The sequence below is a fragment of the Procambarus clarkii genome, chromosome 70 (genome assembly GCF_040958095.1).
Source record: "Procambarus clarkii isolate CNS0578487 chromosome 70, FALCON_Pclarkii_2.0, whole genome shotgun sequence".
Classification (NCBI taxonomy): domain Eukaryota; kingdom Metazoa; phylum Arthropoda; class Malacostraca; order Decapoda; family Cambaridae; genus Procambarus; species Procambarus clarkii.
Genome location: NC_091219.1, coordinates 29,911,136 through 29,933,303, shown reverse-complemented (window position 1 = coordinate 29,933,303; position 22,168 = coordinate 29,911,136). Strand labels below are relative to the sequence as shown.

General features: G+C 40.6%; 1 protein-coding gene across 1 annotated transcript in view; it reads right to left on the bottom strand.

Annotated features, from left to right (window-relative positions):
* The window catches only part of LOC138356021 (midasin-like), a 139,497-nt gene that overhangs the window by 34,055 nt on the left and 83,274 nt on the right, over window positions 1-22,168 (bottom strand). Inside the window, 7 exon segments of the mRNA XM_069311574.1 lie at window positions 1,331-1,455; window positions 2,537-2,687; window positions 5,865-5,993; window positions 8,366-8,467; window positions 8,689-8,929; window positions 17,862-18,049; window positions 20,411-22,087. Coding sequence (XP_069167675.1) covers window positions 1,331-1,455; window positions 2,537-2,687; window positions 5,865-5,993; window positions 8,366-8,467; window positions 8,689-8,929; window positions 17,862-18,049; window positions 20,411-22,087 — 2,613 coding nt within the window.

The window sequence follows — 22,168 nt, the reverse complement described above, 5'->3', positions numbered from 1 at the left end:
AATATTGTGCGAGGAGCCTATGCCACGCTTTCTAACTTCAGAATTGCTTTTAAATACATGGATGGCGATATACTAAAGAAATTGTTCACGACTTTTGTTAGGCCAAAGCTAGAATATGCAGCAGTTGTGTGGTGCCCATACCTTAAGAAGCACATCAACAAACTGGAAAAGGTGCAAAGACATGCTACTAAGTGGCTCCCAGAACTGAAGGGCAAGAGCTACGAGGAGAGGTTAGAGGCATTAAATATGCCAAAACTAGAAGAGAGAAGAAAAAGAGGTGATATGATCACTACATACAAAATAGTAACAGGAATTGATAAAATCGATAGGGAAGATTTCCTGAGACCTGGAACTTCAAGAACAAGAGGTCATAGATATAAACTAGCTAAACACAGATGCCGAAGAAATATAAGAAAATTCACTTTCGCAAACAGTGTGGTAGATGGATGGAACAAGTTAGGGGAGAAGGTGGTGGAGGCCAAGACCGTCAGTAGTTTCAAAGCGTTATATGACAAAGAGTGCTGGGAAGACGGGACACCACGAGCGTAGCTCTCATCCTGTAACTACACTTAGGTAATTACATAGAACCCTGGAAATACAAACCATAACTGTCTCTATTTTCAGCTTGTTACAACTTGTAATAAAGCTGTTACATCTTGGTTTAGCGTGTTTATGACCTATTAGAACGTTGTTACAACTTGCTATTGTTATAACTGGTTAGGTTTAAAACTTGTTCAAAGGTTGTACCAACGTCGTAGTTTCCGTGTGTGTTTGGCGGGAAAATGCCATATATAATATTTGTATATTGAAGTCAGGCGAATGAGTGTGTCAAAAGAGGATAGAGGATTGAAAGCAGAACACCCATAGAAACGAGACCCAACTCCTTGAGACAGGGGGGGGGGGGGCTCAGCCTAAGCAGAGACCAAGTGATGTGACACATTGCAGGCCTCAGGGTGAAAGGGAACAACAACCCAATAGGCAGTGGAAGCAGTAACCATATCTCAAGACTGAGGTACATTTCTCAAGCTTGCATCCTGCAAAAGCAGGCTCAGTTGGCTGGTCCATCCTGAACCCCCCAACAAAGACAACACAGACCCTGAAGGAAGAAACAAATACACATCCCTCTTTGTTCAGATCACTGCTCTTTCTTACAGGTGACTTTCAGTTAGTATTATTATTATTCTATGCTGTCCTTCTGTTTCTTCTGTCCTGATTACTGCATCTTCTCACCTAAAAAAAGGGGGACATGGCGGGGTGGGGGGATTGGGGGGGGGGGGATGAAAATACACCATTGACTATATGAAAAGCAAAAATTTTTATGTATGCTTACCTTATGGGAAATAGTCTTGGTGCCTGTTTTCACTTTAATGGCTACGACTGTCTCAAGAAGAGCCATCAAGAGGTTACATTGGTGATGAAAGTGAGCCGTCTCCTCAGATGTTGTTCTTTTCATTTCTGGAGTGGGCCAAATGTAAAGTCAGGAACATATAGCTAAAATGTATAAATGGATCAACAGAACCCTAATCATTCCAATATCATGTGTCATGTAAAACAAATCCATAGAGAAAGTAATAATTTGTATTTGGTAATATGCTTCAATTACTAAACAAACACAAAAAATATCTTTGGCAGTTCTGTTTGTATAAATCTATAAATCACATGAAATAAAGCAGCCAATCCAGTGGCCAGAGAACCTCATGACGTCATTCCTCAGAGTGCGCAGTAGCCGCCTTTTCTAGTCAGCCAGTGAGTTCCTCTCAGACCGAGCTAGAGGCAGGACGTACAGAACCTTGGTGTGCTGATATTTATTCTACCTCAAGTAATAAAGCCAAGAAGTACATGTGTGTTATTCCAAGACCCTAGGCAAGATCTACACAAAAGGAAGTAATAATACAAACAAAAAAGGAAAGAGGAAGGCATGATATGTGCACAGAGCACACTCCTGCTCACAAGATGTGTGCACTCCTGCTCACAAGATGTGCACTCCTGCTCACAAAATGTGCACTCCTGCTCACAAGATGTGCACTCCTGCTCACAAGATGTGCACTCCTGCTCACAAGATGTGCACTCCTGCTCACAAGATGTGCACTCCTGCTCACAAGATGTGCACTCCTGCTCACAAGATGTGCACTCCTGCTCACAAGATGTGCACTCCTGCTCACAAGATGTGCACTCCTGCTCACAAGATGTGCACTCCTGCTCACAAGATGTGCACTCCTGCTCACAAGATGTGCACTCCTGCTCACAAGATGTGCACTCCTGTTCACAAGATGTGCACTCCTGTTCACAAGATGTGCACTCCTGTTCACAAGATGTGCACTCCTGTTCACAAGATGTGCACTCCTGTTCACAAGATGTGCACAGAGCATACACTCCTGCTCACAAAATGTGCACAGAGCACACTCCTGCTCACATGTGCACAGAGCACACACTCCTGATCACAAAATGAGCAAGTCATTCTGTAAAACTTCTGCCCATGCCCAGGTTCCTAATCAATTAATTAAATTAACTAATAGGCACAAAAAGCAAAACATACTCTCATTATGGGCAGAGACAAGCTTGTTCCATGCTAAAAGTATCTTCTTGACATGGATTTCTTCACCAATCAGGAGTGCTTCTCTAATAGCTGCCCATGCTGTACATCTAGCATCACTCACAATTTCAGCAAGTACACGCCCATAGTCCACCTGAGAAATCAAAATAAAAAAACAGCGTTGAATGTAATGAAACGCCATTTTCTGGATGAGCCCCAGAGGCTCTCTGGAGCTATCGGACTAATGTGTGGTATATTAGACTAGGGCATTAGTCTATGGAGTTAACTAAACTAAAAACTGAACTAAAACCCGAAAAGAGAGGCAGAACTCCCTCCAATCCCAAATAAACAAGCAAACGTCACACTCCACCACCACGACGTTCGTCCACGCAGCGCTCCCCTCCCTGTGCCGGCTACCTAGCACTCCAGTTTGGAAGCTAAGCATTAAACAACGCGAAAAACTGCCAACCAGAGGAAGGGAAGGGTTGCCAGGGACCCACTGGGCTCACCCAAAAAATGGAGTTTAATTGATTAATTACAGTCAATGCTAGTTTTCTGTGGGGAAACGCTATGGCTCCCTGGAGCTACATACCCAAAGATAAGGAAACGAGGGACCTACCTGGGAGGAAGTTGACATATACTCCTCAACGCAAAGTCAAGATAACTGGCTGAAACTGGCTGCAACTCGACACAATGCTGGTTTTCTGTGGGGATACCCTACAGCTTCCTGGAGCTACATACCCAAAGATAAGGATAAGGACTTACCCCGGAAAAGGCCATCACATACTCCTCAACGCAAAGTCGAGACAACTGGCTGAAGCCTGCGACCCAAAGCAACACAGGAACGCCCAGGAGCAGGAATGTTATCCAAATAACGGGAGCCAGGACCCTTTCCGACCTCCATAAATCCCCGTGCCCGAAATATCAGCCCACGACATGTTGCCAAACACAGAAGACAACACAGCAAAATTCCTAACTTCATGGGCATGAGGATAGACTGCAGGTGCCAACTGGCGCCAAGGACGGAGTAAGTGCCGAGCAGCAAAAACCCCCACAGAATCGGTTCCCGAATGCACCAGGGAAGAGAACCCTAACACGCAAGGGTTGCACTCAAAGGGCGCTTAGGGAAGGATACCCCTAAGCACATGCAGCCCCGGCACTCTTGAGGACACCTGGCCATCACACACAACGACAGAGCAGAGGACACCACAAAGGCAAACGCTGCTCAGAAAGCGAGGCCAGGAGAAGCCGTCCGTCCCGGCTTGCATTAGCTCACGAACTGGAATGGCTGTGTCGTGAGCGCGGGGAATTTGGAGCCCCCCCACCCCCTAGGAGAGGGATGGGGAGGGGGGAGCTGTGCGGACGAGCGATGCGGCAATGGGGTGTGACGTTTGCTTGTTTCCTTGGAAATTGTGGTTCTACCTCTCTGTTCGACTTTTGGTTGTAATTTTCTTACCATGTGGAGTCTGTTTTGCTATGCCTACATTTCTGGGTGCCTGCCTCATTCTTCACCAATGTCAATGGCAGATAAGGTTAATCCCCAACCACAGGGGGGATTTTCCAGGGCCATTGATTCACGTGCCTCTCCGAGGAGGCCATGTTTAAGCTAGTGATCCCTGATAGGCAGAACTCTATAGACTAATCCCCTGGTTTAATGATTCGCATATTAGCTCGACAGCTCCAGGGAGCTGAAGGGGCTCCCCACAGAAATAAAAAACAAAATAAATTCCTCTATATTTCCACAGATGCAGAGTGATTATTAACATTAAATTCATGCATTATTCTGTTATTTGGCAATTATTTAGGGTAGAGGTAACATCACTAAGTTACAGGTTCTCATATTTAGTCTCATTATTAAAATTCATGGTACAAATTCAAAATTAGAAGAAATATTGCTTAACATATGATTGTTTTATCAGCTATTCACCTGGGACAAGATACACGAAGCAGTTACGCAAGTACTTACAACGTGTACATCTTTCCTCAATCTTTGATTGCTTTGGTTACATTTATTATCGATTGCTTTGGTTACATTTATTAAACAGGTGACAAGTATGAAAACTTCCCAATACACTGTTGTTATTGTTATAAACAGCCTCCTGGTGCTTTGGAGATCATTAACTGTTTTTATAATTGTAAACAAAGCCAGCAAAGATTGAGAAAAGATGTACAGGTTTGTAAGCGCTTGCGTAGCTGCTTCGTGAATCTGGCCCCTGGTTAGTAAAGACAACCCTCATTGCTAGATACAGTATTACCGGAGAGAGCGAAAGGCTGAATGTAACGATTCTTGAATTATACGACAGGAATTATACGAATTAAGACAGGAAGAGCAAAACAGTGTTCAGGTCAATGGAATGGAAATAGGAAAATATTGCACTATGTTCTAAACATGTACTGTATTTACAAGACCATCGATTTAATTTTTTTTACCTTACAATTTCTTAAAATATCAAACTTGGAAAATCAATGGTTCAAAAATTCAACTTTAATAGTGTAGCCTCCCAAACATGCTATTGCAGCATTGCCAGATCAAGAGTCTATTTGGTTACTTTCCGTCCGTACTAACATTCATTCCAGACAAAAAATTATAAATCCCATTAGGAACATATTAAAAAAATATATTTATATGCTCTATGCATATTTAATTTAAATTGAATAAAGACTGATTTTGACTGTAATGACTTTATTAATATAACTCTTGTGATGTATATAACATGATGACAGTCAGTCAGCACTAGCTGGCTGGAGGACCAGCCTGCATTATTATAATGTAAATAACACTGATCTATAATATTAAGACTTGGGAACACACAAACCGTCCATTTAGGGCACTTGGATAAAATATGCTTAGAAAATATATAAAATAAATAATAAATATAATTATTTCTGTTCTCATCAGATATACTTATTTCAGTCATCAGACACGGTTATTATAATCATCAGATACAATCATTATAATTGTCAGTCACAATAAACACAATTATCAGACAATCATTAGACAATTATCAGTCATCAAACAATTATTATAGTTATTAGACAATTATCACAGTCATCACTACATAATTATCACAGACACAATTGTACAATTACCATGTTAATAGACTATTATCACAAGACACCAGACAAAATTATCTCACAATCATCAAACAATTATCACAGTCATCACCCCATAATTATCTCACAATCATATCCAATTATCATATTTATCAGGAAACTATCACATAGCCATTACCAGACAGTTATTACACAGTCATCACCAACACAGACTGTAAAAGACAGAGGAGTGGAATGAGAGTTGGAGAAATATTTGTTAACAAATATAAAGTACAACCTGCTGAAAGCCTCCAAGAAGTTCTGTAACATCCATATCTGAATTCACAGTGAAAGTAAGCAAGCGATGACCAGTCAGCCGTGCCAATAGTTTAACAAGTGATGTTTTCCCTCCTCCGGACTCGCCAACCTGTCGATAAAAAACATTGAAAATAAAATGATTAACAATTCTATTGAGAAATGATATCCAACATGCCTAAAAATAAAGATATTAAAATAAAGTAAAGACATTGAAGGCAAGGTTAAACTATATTAGTGTGTAAGAAGTTAATGTCTTAAAAATACATTACGAAATTACAATGCGCAGATCATCATTTATATATAAAGGTCAGTTCAAGAAACTTTCTGTTAGTAGGATTTCTGCAATCAATTGAGCATTTTTGTAGCAAGAAACATACAAGTTAATTTTGGGTTACAATGATTCTCCTTTGAACAAATTTTAACCCTTAAACTGCGCATGGCGTATATATAAGCCCTGAGTAACATGTCCCATGGGGGGCATGGCGTATATATACGCCATAGGGTGCCAGGCCTGATTCAAATGGCCCGCGGCTACACGGGGTTCACAGTAGCTTCCTCAGGGCTCTTGTAAACAGACCCCATTTTAAAGAAAAATCGTGGGCAATATTCTCAGGTGTGAGAGGCACAGTACTGTTGGAGCAACCAAGGCCGGCGCACGCAGCATGAGCGAACAGCATTGCTGTTCAGCTTGTGACCACAGCATCGCCGAAAAATGTCAAAATAAATATATAATTGTTATTATTTAGCGATGACAATATTACAAATGACCCATGACTGTGATATAAATAACCAGGGTTGTGATAATAGCACGATTGTTGTAATAATTAGCGCTGTGGGAGGAGTGATGCTGAGAGATGGAGGGAGACAGCATCGTTTACAGACTGTGTGACTAGCTGTTATTGTTTGCATTCACCATACCAGGTCAGTGGTTCTCTATGGTGAACACAAATGTAGATACTTATATATAATGTGTGTATTAGTGTAATAACAGCAAAAGGATTATGCTGGGAGGAGCCATATGGGTGACGGAGGTGACGTCGTCTGCACGATTTGTCTAGCTGTTTAGAGAGTGGCCACTATGCTTTTTGGGCGCACTACAAGCTTAGCTGTACAGTTGTGGTGAACAAAATATATACATACTTATATATAACGTCTGTATATAGTGTAATAACACCACAAATGGTATTATTGGGGAAGAAAGTTTAGTGCGTGTGTTGAGGGAGTGGCAGCAAGTGGCTGGCTAGTGTGTGGCGGTAACTCTTCGTTGCTTTTCGACTCTCAATACAAACTTAGTGGTTTGTTATGGTGATCAAAACATGCAGATACTTATATATAACCTGTGTATAGAGTGTAATAGCAGCAAAACAATATGTTTATTGTTTTATAAACATAATAATTGAATCACTAATATGCACATCATACTTTTGAGTATAGCGATTATTCACCACTTTTATTATATAAATATATTACAATACACACTATTGAATAATATTACTGCAAAAAAACTAAGAAAAAATCAATCGGAGACATTGAAACAATTAGGTAATAATATCTTTGTGGCAACTCCCATCTGTCAGCGCGGGTGACGCTGACCGGGTCTGACGACCGCTCTGTCAACGCCCACTTTTTGCCAGACTTCCTCGGTCAATTGCGCCCAAAATATGTCACCTACGATTTTTTTTTTGTTTTTTTTCCGTGCTCAGGGGACACAAATTAACATGTTTAAAAGACGAAAAAAAAAATTTGAATTTAAAAATAAAATTTTGAATTTTTTTTTCTTGCGCACAGGGGTGTAAATGTCCCCAGGACCCCTGAGCAGTGTAAGGGTTAATGCCCACTCCTCACAGTAATTTCCAATTTCTGTAGGTAATGCTAAACTTGTCTTAACTTACAAGGTAAAGATTGGTGGATTGGAAAATCAAAATCAAGCACTGACAGCAAAACGAGCCTCCCAGGAATCATAACACCTCTGGCTTAGGTCGATCAAAGGTGCAAAGAGGGAGATAAATATCCTGTTGAAGGAAACATTGGGAGTGTGAAAGTGGCGGGATGACACAGCAGCCCTTGGTGCTCTGTAGGCACTGACAACCGAAATAATGTCATGACATGGCTATTCCTTTCCCAGATATATCTTGCTGTTAGATTTGTAACCTTTCAACTGTTGAACTGGTCTCCAGTTTGCCTACTCTAAACAGCAAAGAATGTCAGATTAATGAATACCAGAACTGTTTAAAGCATTCAGGAATGTGGACCAAAGAACAAAGGTTAAAAAAGCATAATTATTTAAAACATTTGACAAATCAAAGAAACCACTTTACACCAAGTCAAAAAGAGAGAAGATATAGCCATGGATGATTTGCTGGAGAATAATGGTGAAAATTTTACACAATACTAGTATGGAAAATGCAAAGAATGGGCATATGTCTCTTGGATTATCTTAACCTTATTTTTTAACACTACTCTCCTAATATTTGTCCTTACCAGTATAGACATCCAGTTCATATTGATACAATTTATTAGACTCTCCATAACAGGCAGTTGGTGGTGCATCACATAGAGGTCCTCACCATCATCATCTTCACTCTAAAAAAATTTACACAAGTACAGTATATAGTTTTGCCGATATGAGCAGAATAATATTTATCATAAACCTATCAAATTATGTATTCCCCAGTAATAGTTGTTACATAGCAAGAGTCAATGTATTGGATGAATTCCAAAGATCGTATCAAAACTTAAAATACTCTACAACGGTTACTATTAATTAATGAAAATGAATATAAAAGCAACAAAATTAAACATACATGATCCCCATCTTGGTTCCTATTAAGCTTTGAGTGGCCAACTTGTACAGTTGTCCTGGTAATGTGGAATCTACCAGTGCTTCGATAACTTGGGTAATTTTCACCAAAAACAGAATCATATAAATCAAAAACATTTTTCTTGTCTCCGTCGGTCCTCATACGATCAGAATATATCAGTCCCACAAACTGCCCCGGGTTGTATGACTCCTTTGGTTGATATTTAATCATGATGTCACACCATCTGTAAAAGCCAAACCAGTAAAATACAATGTTATAGATTAGTACACACACACACACATCTACACAATTTACTTGACAACTAGGAAAAGCCAGGCATTATCTAATGTACAGCAAATGTATTGTACATTGTTATGTACTTACTCAATGCTATGCAAAAATGTCTTTAGTAATTAATAGTCTGTATTTCCACCATTATTTTGTCTTTACTTCATTAACCTAACTGAAACCACTTGAAGCACGTGTTATTAAATCAATAATCATGCCAGTCTGAATTACTGAAGATTCGGATAGTGTTTCCCATCCAGGCTGCATCACATGGCAACCATAAAATCAAGACCATCATGTCATAGAAATAACAGTATGGTAGTTAAATTAATAAAGTTAAAATAAGAGTTAAAATGTAAGTAAAGGCAGGAAGCAAGACAAAAGTATTCAAACCAGTCATCAATAGTCAGTCATAAGTAATGAAGTCAAGCTTGCAGGAAAGCAGTCATATTTAGTCAGTAGATGAATCTAAGACAACAACAACACGCCAGTCAAACAATGGTTGACTGATGGTTTTGATTATAAAACAACTTTTGGAAATTAAATGTATTGCCTCAAAAGCAACTATAAATAAACACATTCAAACATGAGGGTTCCTGAACCACTATACCTTTGTTGGTTCACTTAGGAGATGTACGGCTCACAGCTGGAAGGATGCAAACTGAATGCATATTGAACAGGAAACAGTCAAAACCTACAATGCAGCTGACACTGTGAGGGCTAGGTAATACTGAATAGTAAAGCATAATCTAGAGCACTCATGTGTGTTTTGAAATGAGGTAGAAAAGTTGCACAAGGACTTACAGAAATAAAGAAGTCAGACCAGATAAGTCTCTCCTTAGGTTCTGAAAGAATGCACACTAGAGCAAAGCATTCACCAAATTATTTTTCAGATATCCTTTCAAAAAGGGAACCAAGCAGACATACTCAAAAAGGCATACCGAGTTCAAATCTAGAAAAATGGTAACAGAGAAGGCTCTCTAAGATATGGACTAGAATCAGTAACATGTTGGTAGTGAAACCAGTAGAGGAAAATAATTAAAACCAAATAGGTGGAATATCTCAAAAGAAATGACATAATGAACTGACAATATAGATTTTGAATTGGAAGGTCCTGTGTAAGAAATCTAATTAGCTTTTTATGAAAGCTAATTTGATGATTTTAAACATGATCTCCTGGGGAACAGGAGATCACATCCAGACACAGTAGAGTGGAAGAAACTCCAGGAGGAAGGTGTGGGTGGAAACACCAGGAGAGAACATCATCTCAAGGTCACTGTGGAACGCCAGATCGAGTAAGTACGGCTCTCTTGAACTAAAGCACCTTATCATTCATATATTCTTTGCCTGTTCAGGGAATATAGTTAGGAAAGTGTCTATTTAATTGTGTTAACATAAAAGTCATATATTTCCATGCGTCATTCCAGTGTGAATATCTTTCAACGACCTGAAATGCCCATGAATCGTGGGACCAGGCGTGAGCAATCAGGACAGGCCTCCCTCCTCAAATGGACGAAACGCGAAAGGGCCGACGCCCCTTACATGATGCCAACTTATAAGCAGAGCAATCACTGCACAGGCTGTGAAACTGGCCTACCACGATGGGAGGAAACCTGAGCCCTGGCACAACCCTTACGAAAAGACCACCCGCGGGCTCCCTGGAGAACCAGCAACTCTAGCATGGCACAAAAACTAGAAGAGGCCGCTTGCTGATACTGCACCACTGCAAACCCTGCAAGCAGTAAAGGACAAAAAGGCATAGAAAACCTAAGAGCCAAGGGCCCACGTGGATTCCACAGACTGACCAAACATTGCCTGTCGGCACATGAATTGAGAAGCAAAGAACAGACACCGACTCCTGCAGGATCGGCGCAAACAGCTTCAATAAAGTAGCCTGCCGAGACCAGTGCACCAGACCCACCGTCCTCCTCAAGCTAGTCCGAAGACAGCTCGAAAAGGGGAAGGAAACGCAAGACCAAAGCCAAATGGCCACAGGCGCGCAAGTCCTCAGCTACTAAGGCAGCCGAAAGGGAGGGAACCTGCCTGTGAAGCTGAACAAGGCCAACATCCCGAGGAAGGGCAGGGGCGAATAAACACGCATTGAGACGCTTAAACTCGCCCCCAGGTAAACCTGTACAACTGAAAGGGTCTCTTGACACTCAAGCGTGCAGGACCAACAGAACGTATGGCATGCTCCCAACGAAAAGATAGGGGAGGAGGAGGAGGGGAGGGGGAGACTGAATTCGGACTGAATCTGAATTTTTTAATAGATGAGGTATACAATCCTCCCAGAGGCACAGAAACACTGAACCAATAACCTTAATGAGACAGAGTTCCAAAGGTTGAGATCGGGCTGCAAGCAAAGCACACAGAAACATGCACTGGCAGTGCTTTTAAGACTCTCTAAGAACTGGCGAGTAGAAGAGCCTCAACAGCCTCAACAGTTGGTCTTCACAATTAACACCAGGAAATTGAAGAGATGGAATTGGCTAAAGAGGACTGAAGGTTCAGACACTCATTCTAAATGGCACCACACCATGAAGTGAATACTATAGCAGGTTGACCCCTTCTGTGGAGATCAAGTCTCTAGAGCCCACCAATCAAAACTTGACACTATTGTTCTTGTAACAAACTAGGCTGGTTGTAAGAATTTTCCAGAATGTTTTATCTACAAGGGAGAATGGGAAGCTGGACCCGCGTGGTGACCCAGGACCTGACCCCAGGGAATTCGCGGTGAAAATAATTGACGCCTTATTCATAGTTTCGTATAATGAATCATCCTATAGTATTCAGTAATTTAGAGAAAATACATCTTTATTCAGGTTGCATTCAAATTGTATTATATAGTTGTAATATCAAGAGTATTCTAATTATTGAATTAAGTCACCATCAGTGACGTCACGAATCGGATCCAAGTTGTAAGGCGGAGTGACCGGCGGTCATAGGTCATCAGAGTTGACATGTCCACTATTTCTCAAAGGTCAAATAGCCATGTGGGGATCGGGAATAGCTCTCCCTTAAGATGCTTGTGTAATTTAACTTCAGATAAAATAATTCAACCAATCTGGATCAATTAAGTACAACAGAGGTTAATTGTTATAACTTAAACCATGCTAAGTAACGTGGTAAGCTATGCGGAACAATACAATGCTCTAGTCTGGGGAAGATCAGAGAGAGGAGAGATCAGTGTGGTTTGAGAAACAACTCGGGCAGGTGGCCTTACCATCATCGGCCTCCCGACAGCACGAACATCTAGCTGGTCGCCCAAGGTAGAGTTGCTTTATGAGTTCTTATAGGGATAGCCCATTCATTGCCAAGTAGGGAGTGGTAGATTGATAGGGAGTGATAACCATTTAGATTTTGTTTTAGTTTTTCTTTTAATAAATTAATAGCTAGTAAAATTGCATTTTCATTATTTCCATGTGTTTGTTATATGTATATTAAATTGTCCCGGTCACATGGTCCACACGAGGCAGAGTTGAATTGGGCGCCGATTCTAACATCGAATCGGAATTCATCATTCCCGTTTAATTAATTCCACACTCAAGTTTCCAAGGTTATAAACTACTAGTGGGGATCAAGCCCCAAGGTTGATTAATTAGCATGATCGATCCAGGCCTCGATCATTGCTCTGTGTTACTGGTCTGGTGGTGGCGGCGGAGGCGACTCTAGGGTTTTGCTCGAAGCCTATGTCACATCATACAGGTTGTAGAATCCTAAGTCGGTCAATCATCTTAGGACCACGTGGCGTGGAGTCGGCTTTAGTAAAAGTTTTGGAGTCCCTTGTAGAGAATAAAAAGTAAGAATACGGGTAGAGGGGAAAAAGGTAGGAAAGATCATTCGAGAACACCCTCCCCGTGTTACATTCTGCTGGCACTAAAATACATCACCCATATTTTGGCAGTAAATGTTCCACCATCCACATGAACATCAGAGCCCTCAACCTTACATAACAAGTCTGCAAACTACATATCAGCACATGTCCATGGACTTGTGTTCCCCACCTGGATCACTCCCAATGTGAACAAAATCAGAGAAGACTTTGATATTGGTAATACTGCTAGAATCCACTCAGTAAAACATCTAAACTATTGAGACCAAATAAAATACCTAAATAGGTATTCACTAGATCAAGGGGGAAAAAGATAATTAATAATTTATACTGTACGTGGAAAATATTAGAAGGGCTGGTCCCAAATCTGCCCACAGAAACAACATCACAGGAGACAAGAAGGTATGGCAGGATGTGAGAATACCCCTGTTGAAAAGCAGAGGTGTAATAGGTACTCTAAAAGAGTACTTTCAGAGTACTTTCTCTGATCAACATCAGACACCCGAGACTGTTTAACACGCTTCCACTACACATAAAGGACATAAATGGCCGACCTCTCACAGTGTTCAAGAGAGAACTTCATAAACACCTCTAAAGGATCAAATCCAAAAGGGCCGTGACGAGGATTCGAACCTGCGTCCTCCAAAGGATACCTGATCAACCAGGCTGTGAACAGCCACATCCAACAGCCTGGTTGATCAGTCCAAAAACCAGGAGACCTGGTCGGGGACCGGGCCACGGGGACGTTGAGCCTCAAATCATAGCAAAGTAAAGTAAGGCTAAGCATTTTTTTTTTGCACCTATTACTTTTGTATACACACATCTTTTTTGTTATATTTGCACACAGGCATGATGAAAAATTTGTTGTTATCCACTTTTTGAGGGTTAAAGTTTCAAGTCAATACTTTAAGGTATTTGAGATACTAAACATAAATTAACTGTCAAAAATTAAATACAAAAATATATATCGCAAAATCATAACTATCTAATAGTCCTACCTATGGGGCAAGCAAAATTATATTAAATTTGACTAATTTTAGACCCTTCAGTTTGTTGATTCACTTTAAGAAATGGGAAAACAGAATTAGGACATTATTTGTCTCGGTCAATATTTACAAAAAAAACAGCGTTGAATGTAATGAAATGCCATTTTCTGGGTGAGACCCGGAGGCTCCCCGGAGCTTACTAGGCTGATATGCTAATGTAAGACTTTGGCATCAGTCATGTGTATCGAGTTCTGAAGGTCTACCGGGGACCACGAGCCAGAACCTGGACCCCTCAGAGAGGCAAGGGGAGCAATGGCCTATAGAAACCTCTGTGTGACTGGAAGCATTCTATGTCTGCCATCGACCAGGTCAGGCACCCAGACCTACTATTGCAACCAAAAGCCAAACAAGTGGATAGAACTCCACGAAAAGAAACGAGTAAATGATCATGACGTCATACGCTGCAGTGCCGCTATCTGCGCAGCTGCCCCCTCCCTGGAAGGGGAAAGGGGGAGCCCCAGATCCCCTCATGCCGGCTATCCACCTGTCAGTTCTGAGGCTGGATGTCAAAACACACGAAAAATACGCCGACCAGGGGGAGGGAGAAATGCCGGGGAGCCTCCGGGTCTCACCCAGAAAATCAAAACGCAGCTACCAAAGAAGGGACAAAAGAAAAGGAAGGACCACCAAAAACCCCACACTGCTGCCAAGAAGAAGCATGTAGGTGGGACACCATCAACAAAGCCACTAGACCACCAACAGAAGGTGAGAGACTCGAGGCGAAGCCGATCCGGCCCCGCCGTGGGCCAATCGAGCCTAGGAAGATCTCTGGTGCAACCACGGAGCCAGCAGAACCACAAACCCAAGCCAGCAAAGGAGGAGATGGAACGTCTGCCGTACAGAAAAACATCCCAACGTTGGCGAGCCTGCCAGAAGATCGAAGACGACAGTCCCGATGCGCGATTCAAGAGAAGGGAAACCGAGAGACAGTGAAAACGCCAACAAGCCGGGTAAGCCAGGAAACCAGGAACCCACATCTGGCAATAGGAGAGCCAAAAGGCACAAAGAAAACATACAACCATGTGTAGGATAAAAGGAGAAAATGGAAAACACAAGAAAAGACCAGAAGAAAAGCCCCAGCACCAACGGTCAGGGACAAGAGCGTAGAAGGAAGATAAGGAATGAAGAAGGCAAGTAGCAAAACGGGAATGAAAGGGACACGACCAACACACAGAGCCGCTGGTCACGTTCCAACAAACCAACACAGTTGTGTGAAACGTCACAACACAAGACGAAATAGAAAAAAGGTGCAAAGATACGCCGCCAAACCAGTACCCGAACCAAGGAGTACGAGCTACGAGGATATGATCACCACATTTAATTAAGATTCCCAAAGGAAGTAATAAGGTAGAGAAAGACCGACTATGGGACCCCAGGGACACATGCACCAGGGAACACCAGTGGAATGAGAGCCCAAACAAGCCCAAGAGACATAGAAAAGAAGGATTGCAGTGTCAGAGTAGTAGACAAGCGGAGCGCATGAGGAAGCGACGTGGTGGAGGATGACACCACACACAGCTTCAAGCGCAGATAAGACCTGTTCATGAGCCCAGGACATGGGCTCATGAACCTGCACATGAGCGAATGACAGGTGAGAAACGGGACCAAAAACCCAGAGCTCAACTACCGCAAACACAACTAGGGAAGGACTACTACGCAAGTACCATACAGAGAATCCAATGTCTATGGAGGGGCTAAGCCAGGCACTGCAAGACGTGCAAGGAATGAGTGACCCACAGAAACCACGAAAAATAGGGCCGTGACGCCCCTTGCAACCATTAACCCAGATGAACAAGTAAGGCTCCAGGAAGAAGCACAGAAGGGCCAAACAAAAACCCACGACCAATCCCCAACACGCATACACAGCATGAAAACTGCAGCAAAATGTCATCTCAGAACATCCAGACAAGAACACTTACCCCATAACACATACCCTCCACCATTGCACCTCGTAACCTGGTGGAGGACCGAGTCCCTATCTGGACTCAAGCATGGGCTGGACATGCATAAGAGTGGGACTGGATGGGTATAAATGGGAGCTGCCTCGTATGGCCCAATAGGCCTGCTACAGTCACCTGTGCTCTGATGTTCGTATAACCGTATTCAAAAACACCAACTAGCGCCTGGCTGAAGAGAAGCCAGACCACATAAACTCACCTGCAGAACGTTGGCACAAACGTGTCACGACATAACGTAGCCGAGAAGATTCCGAGAGCACCGCCAGTTGAAGAAGGCAGTGCCACACATGCAGTAGAAGAGTAGGGTAGAGGCGAAGGAGCCGACCCACACCCATACGCAGGGAAAACCCAGCGTCCTTCCCCATAACAGCAATCCAGAACACCCCCAGGAGCTACATGGCACGGACTGGAGAGGTGAGAAGAGTGAGAGGTGAAGCACCCGAGAGAAAAAGGGATGCAAAACCTCAGCTCACGTGCACACCGCTCGTATCAAAAACAACCATGGCGCATGCGCAGCAGGGATACCAGACGTGGGTCGCCAGAAGTCAGGAGCTCAACAAAGAAACCACGAATGTGACTAGAAAAAGAGACAAAGCAAAGTTGTTAACGACCGAATCCCATATGAGAGTAGACAGGGCAGCCGCTAATCATAGTCGAAAAGAGCAGGAAGGACCGAAAAGTAACATAGCACAGCTTCCCATTTGGGCTACAAGGAGCCCAATCTGGCAACCCTGTCCAGTGCAGGACAGTGCATGGAGAGAAGAGACAAACACGAAAGAACAAAACAGGACCGAAAACCGAGAAGCTTGGAGAAGGACCAACAAGCCCCAGACAGGACCGGAAGACGACAGATGTTCCAAGAATACAGGAAGAATCAAAACCTTTCCGATCCTTCTAGAACAAAATGCAAGCGTGAAGAACGAAGGCACAGAAAGTCGCACTAGAGACCAAAAGTCATGCAGATCCCCGAGAAGAGGGGAACATGACAGTGAAGGTCTGTCCCAAGAAGAACGGTGGAGAAACGTACCCACCGACAGGACGGACCCGACGGATCCAAAGGACAAGGAACCGATCCCAGGGAGGGGCCGACTCCCAAAATCATGCACGGAGAGGGGAGAGGGGGAACCACCAGAAGAAGGAATAGTACTCAGTACACAGAGATTAAGAAACAAGGCAGACCAACAAGAAGAAAAAGACAACCCCGCAAGAGGACAACGTACCCAGGCGGAACAGAGCCGGCCGCTATGATTGGTGAAAACAAGCTGCACAGTACCCTGCGCCCCACCAGTGCAAACTGCCCCCGTACCCCAACCCGAACAAGGGAGACAGAACATCCTTGCACAAAAAGGGCGGCCGAAAACCAAGCAGTAAATGGCCTAGCAGGTGCAGAACCCAAGGAACTTGTGGAAGGTAACCCCAAGCCCTATGGGCAGTATATACAGGGCATCTAGAAAAGGAAACCCTAGGTGCATGCAGCCCGAATACTGGAGAATCACTCCTGGCTCACGCACCACCTAGAAGACAGTCACCACACACTAGGTACAGTGCTGAAACAACCACCAGAGTCAGAGCACACGACCGTTGCCTCTAGCATCAGCCTTAGAACTAACGGGTAGATAGCCGGCATGTGGAGCTCTGGGGCTTCCCCCTTCCGGGAAGAAGGAGCTGTGCAGACAGCGGCGCAACGACGTGAGGCGTCATGATCGTTTGCTCTTTCTTGCTCGTTCTATCCTCTTGTTCGGCTTTTGGTAGCAATAATTTCACCAGAATAGGGGCTTGTTTTGGGATGCTTACCATTCTGGGTGCCTGACCTGGTCGATGGCAGACATAGAATGCTTCCAACTACATGGGGGTTTCTATAGGTCTTTGCTCCCCATGCCTCTCAGGGGGCCAGTTTCTGGCTCGTGGTCCCTGGTAGGCCTATAAAACTCCATACACATGACTGATGTCAAAGTCTGACATTAGCATATCAGCCTAGTAAGCTCCAGGGAACTAACAGGGCTCCCCCCAAAAAAGAAAAGAAGATTAAATTATAATGTAAATCAAGATTACCTGAACATATCACGTAGGTTTAGTTCCCATGGTCCACCTCGAATGCCCCATAACCCTTGGTCCAGAATTTCTGATGTGATAGACTGATTGAACTCGACCATCTTTGAAACAATTTCATAAGGCAGATCTGCATACATCATGCTCAGAATGAACTCTAAATCAGCAGATGACAGGGCCTCTATATGTACCTTTATATAAAAGAAATTCAAAATGCATTACATTTCTTAAAAAAAAAGCATTACAAAATCAATGAAGAATATATAAATCGTCTTAGGTTGAATAAGATTAACATCAAGCAATGAATGTATTAAATGCTATTTTCTGGTTGGCTACCAGTGACACTCTGAGCCTAACTCTGGTACCAACGAACCTAAGCCTCCAAGCCTCCAGGCCTCCAAGGCCCTTTCGTACCTTGCCGGAAGACACAACAGGAATCTTGCTCATTCAACGAGGTGAGATCAACCATAAAACGGGAGGAACTTACCTTAAAGCACAGGTACAACAAAATAAGTGAATACGTTAAGGAAATTAGGCACCCTCTCAGCAAACAAGTCAAAAGATGGGTTCCATGGGGGGTAGATACCCTGACAGTGATGCACCTGCTTGCCACCACTTGGAAGGTCAGATCACCAGAGGTCCCACCCTGGGACTTCTGGGAGGGAAATATGAAAAATCTCTGTTATGTTGAGATGATTTCGGGGCTTAGTGTTCCCCCACGGGGTGGTCCTCGACCAGGCCTCCTTTTTGTTACACACCCCCAGGAAGCAGCCTATAGTAGCTGTCTAACTCCCAGGTACCTATTTACTGCTAGTTAACAGGGGCACCAGGGTGGTTACCTTGAGGTTACCTTGAGGTGCTTCCTGGGCTTAGCCAGGAATATATATATATATATATATATATATATATATATATATATATATATATATATATATATATATATATATATATATATATATATATATATATATATATATATATATATATATATATATATATATATATATATATATATATATATATATATATATATATATATATATATATATATATATATATATATATATATATATATATATATATATATATATATATATATATATATATATATATATATATATATATATATATATATATATATATATATATATATATATATATATATATATATATATATATATATATATATATATATATATATATATATATATATATATATATATATATATATATATATATATATATATATATATATATATATATATATATATATATATATATATATATATATATATATATATATATATATATATATATATATATATATATATATATATATGTCGTACCTAGTAGCCAGAACGCACTTCTCAGGGTACTATGCAAGGCCCGATTTGACTAAATAGGCCAAATTTTCCTGAATTAATATATTTTTCTAATTTTTTTTTATGAAATGATAATGCTACCCATTACATTATGTATGAGATCAATTTTTTTTTATTGGAGTTAAAATTAACGTAGATATATGAACAAACCTAACCAACCCTACCTAACCAAACCTATCTTTATAGGTTAGGTTAGGTTAGGTAGCCGAAAAAGTTAGGTTAGGTTAGGTATTCGAAAAACAATTAATTATATATATTATATATATATATATATATATATATATATAATATAAATATATATATATATATATATATATATATATATATATATATATATGGCACCAGAGGTGGTACCCTCACAAAAAAAAAAAATATATATAAATATATATATATATATATAAATATATAAATATAAATATATAAATATAAATATATATATATATAAATATATAGATATATATATAAATATAGATATATATATATATAAATATAAATATATATATATATAAATGTATATATATATATATAAATATAAATATATATATATAAATATAAATATATATATATAAATATAAATATATATATATAAATATAAATATATATATATAAATATAAATATATATATATAAATATAAATATATATATATAAATATAAATATATATATATAAATATAAATATATATAAATATAAATATATATATATATATATATATATATATATATATATATATATATATATATATATATATATATATATATATATGTATGTATATGACTGAAATTAATGAATGGGAGAGTCAATTTGCATTGAAAAATTGAAATAACCTGAAACAGTAATATTATAAGAACAAAAGAAATTCTACATGTTCATGTTAAATTATTTTTTTGTTCTACCTGTGTAGCTTGAGGGATTCCAGAACTAAGCTTTAGTTTTTTATGATAAACAGTATTCAACCTTAAAAATCCAAAATTAATCATATCAGAAATCTGAAAATCTACAAAGATTTTGCTATAATAATACTATTATCAAAGTTTGAAAGACAATCCTAAACAGTGGTAATGCTTGCCAATTAGGTTTGTGTAAAATCTGAAAGGAAGCTGGAATGATTTATTCTAGATTTTTGCAGTTGCACTAATGCTAAAAATACAATAACCCTGAAGTTATCTTACCTGTGTGAATCTATTGAGGAATGATTTAGGAAGACCTTTCCTGGCACCGCCTTCATGCTGTGGATTTTGACAAGCAAAGACCTTGGTACTGTGGTGTTCCACATGAAAGGTTTTCCCTAATTCAGGCACAAAAACTTCACCACGATGGTCAAAACATGCATTTAACCCTTCCAAAACAGATTGAGAGGCTAAATTTAGCTCATCAAACACAACCCAAGAGCCATGTTTTAGTGCTTGTAGAAGAGGGCCATCTCGCCATGCAAACATTCCACCCTTGCCTCCTTCAATTGGCAAATCTGCACCAAACAGGTCACTAACATCTGTCTGTTCAGAAAGATTGATTCGCACAATGTCATTACCAGATGCTTTGGCTAAAGCCATTACTAAACTGGTTTTACCAACACCTGGGCTACCTTCTAGCAACAGAGGTTTAGTTAGCTGTAAACCACGAAGAAGTCGGAGAAGATTTATGCATGTACGAGGAGCCTTAAAGGTAAACATGGTAGACTTGCATTCACTAGCTGAACCTTTGTTTATCATGAAAGGTCCAATGCCAAACACTGTGTCTGTGTTCGTGAAGGATAAACTGCTAACAAATTCTTCTTGAAGTGTTGCTCTGCTGGGATTAATAGTCGTTTTCTGCCATACTTGCTGACAAAGGTAATTTAGGCTGGCTTCTCTCAGCTGCTTCCAACCAGCAGTGCCACTACCTGTGAGTCCTGAACCTAAGCCATCTAAAAGAATAAGACATGCTCCATGTATGTAAGCCAAACCTGCATCCATGCAAGTTGGACCTGATGCAACTTTATTTATAAAGTGAACCCATGACAACAAGTCCCTGATACTGAGAACACATTTCTTACCAAGATCTGTTTTGGTAAAATGTTCAATAAATTCTAAAATAGCATTGCCAAAGCCACTTGTATTTGCTTCAGTGTTTAAAACAATTGTTTTTTTAACATTGTGCTCAATAATGCCCAGAACATCAGATGCCACACGATTAATTTCAACTTTTGGGCACCAAATTTCTGTGAAACGATTTCTTAAAGCAGGAGAAAGTTCTTTTTTACCATAGTCGCCACCAGGGTTCATGGTGCCTATTAGTCGGAACTGGTCTTGTGCATAAATAACCTCCAGACTGCTTATGTCACCACCATCATCTGTTCCTTTTTCAGCCAATACCAACACCCTTTCTGGCTCAAGAACAGAATTTAACCTTTCCAGAACACTATCATCAGCAAGAGAAATTTCATCAGCCAAAAATATTTCCCCATTTTTCATGGCCACTATGAGTGGGCCATCTACCCACTCAAACAAACGATCATCGTCATCTGTGTGAGATCGGACAGGACGGAGACCACCAAGAAAATCAGCACCCTCTGTATGCATGTGACAATTGACAGTATGGAGTGCCTGCTTATTTTGAACAGCAATCATTTGGCACACGGTAGTTTTTCCACAACCAGTATCTCCAACAAGCAGTACAGGTTCACCAAAACTAAGGGCCTTTGCAGTCAAGACATACAAACGACGCATGTCCTGTGTCCAGACTACATGCTCAAAACCTTCTATGGTACACATTTGCATCAGACACGACTTGGTAACTAGAGATGTATCTTCTGACAAGGAGAAGAGCTTCGACTTATCTACTGGCTTCTTGAGTCTCTTTTCCAGAACCTGTAAATAGAATAGAGTACAATGATCAAAATGCATAAAGAATTTTAAAAGCTAATTCTAAACAAAAACAAAAATTTTGTT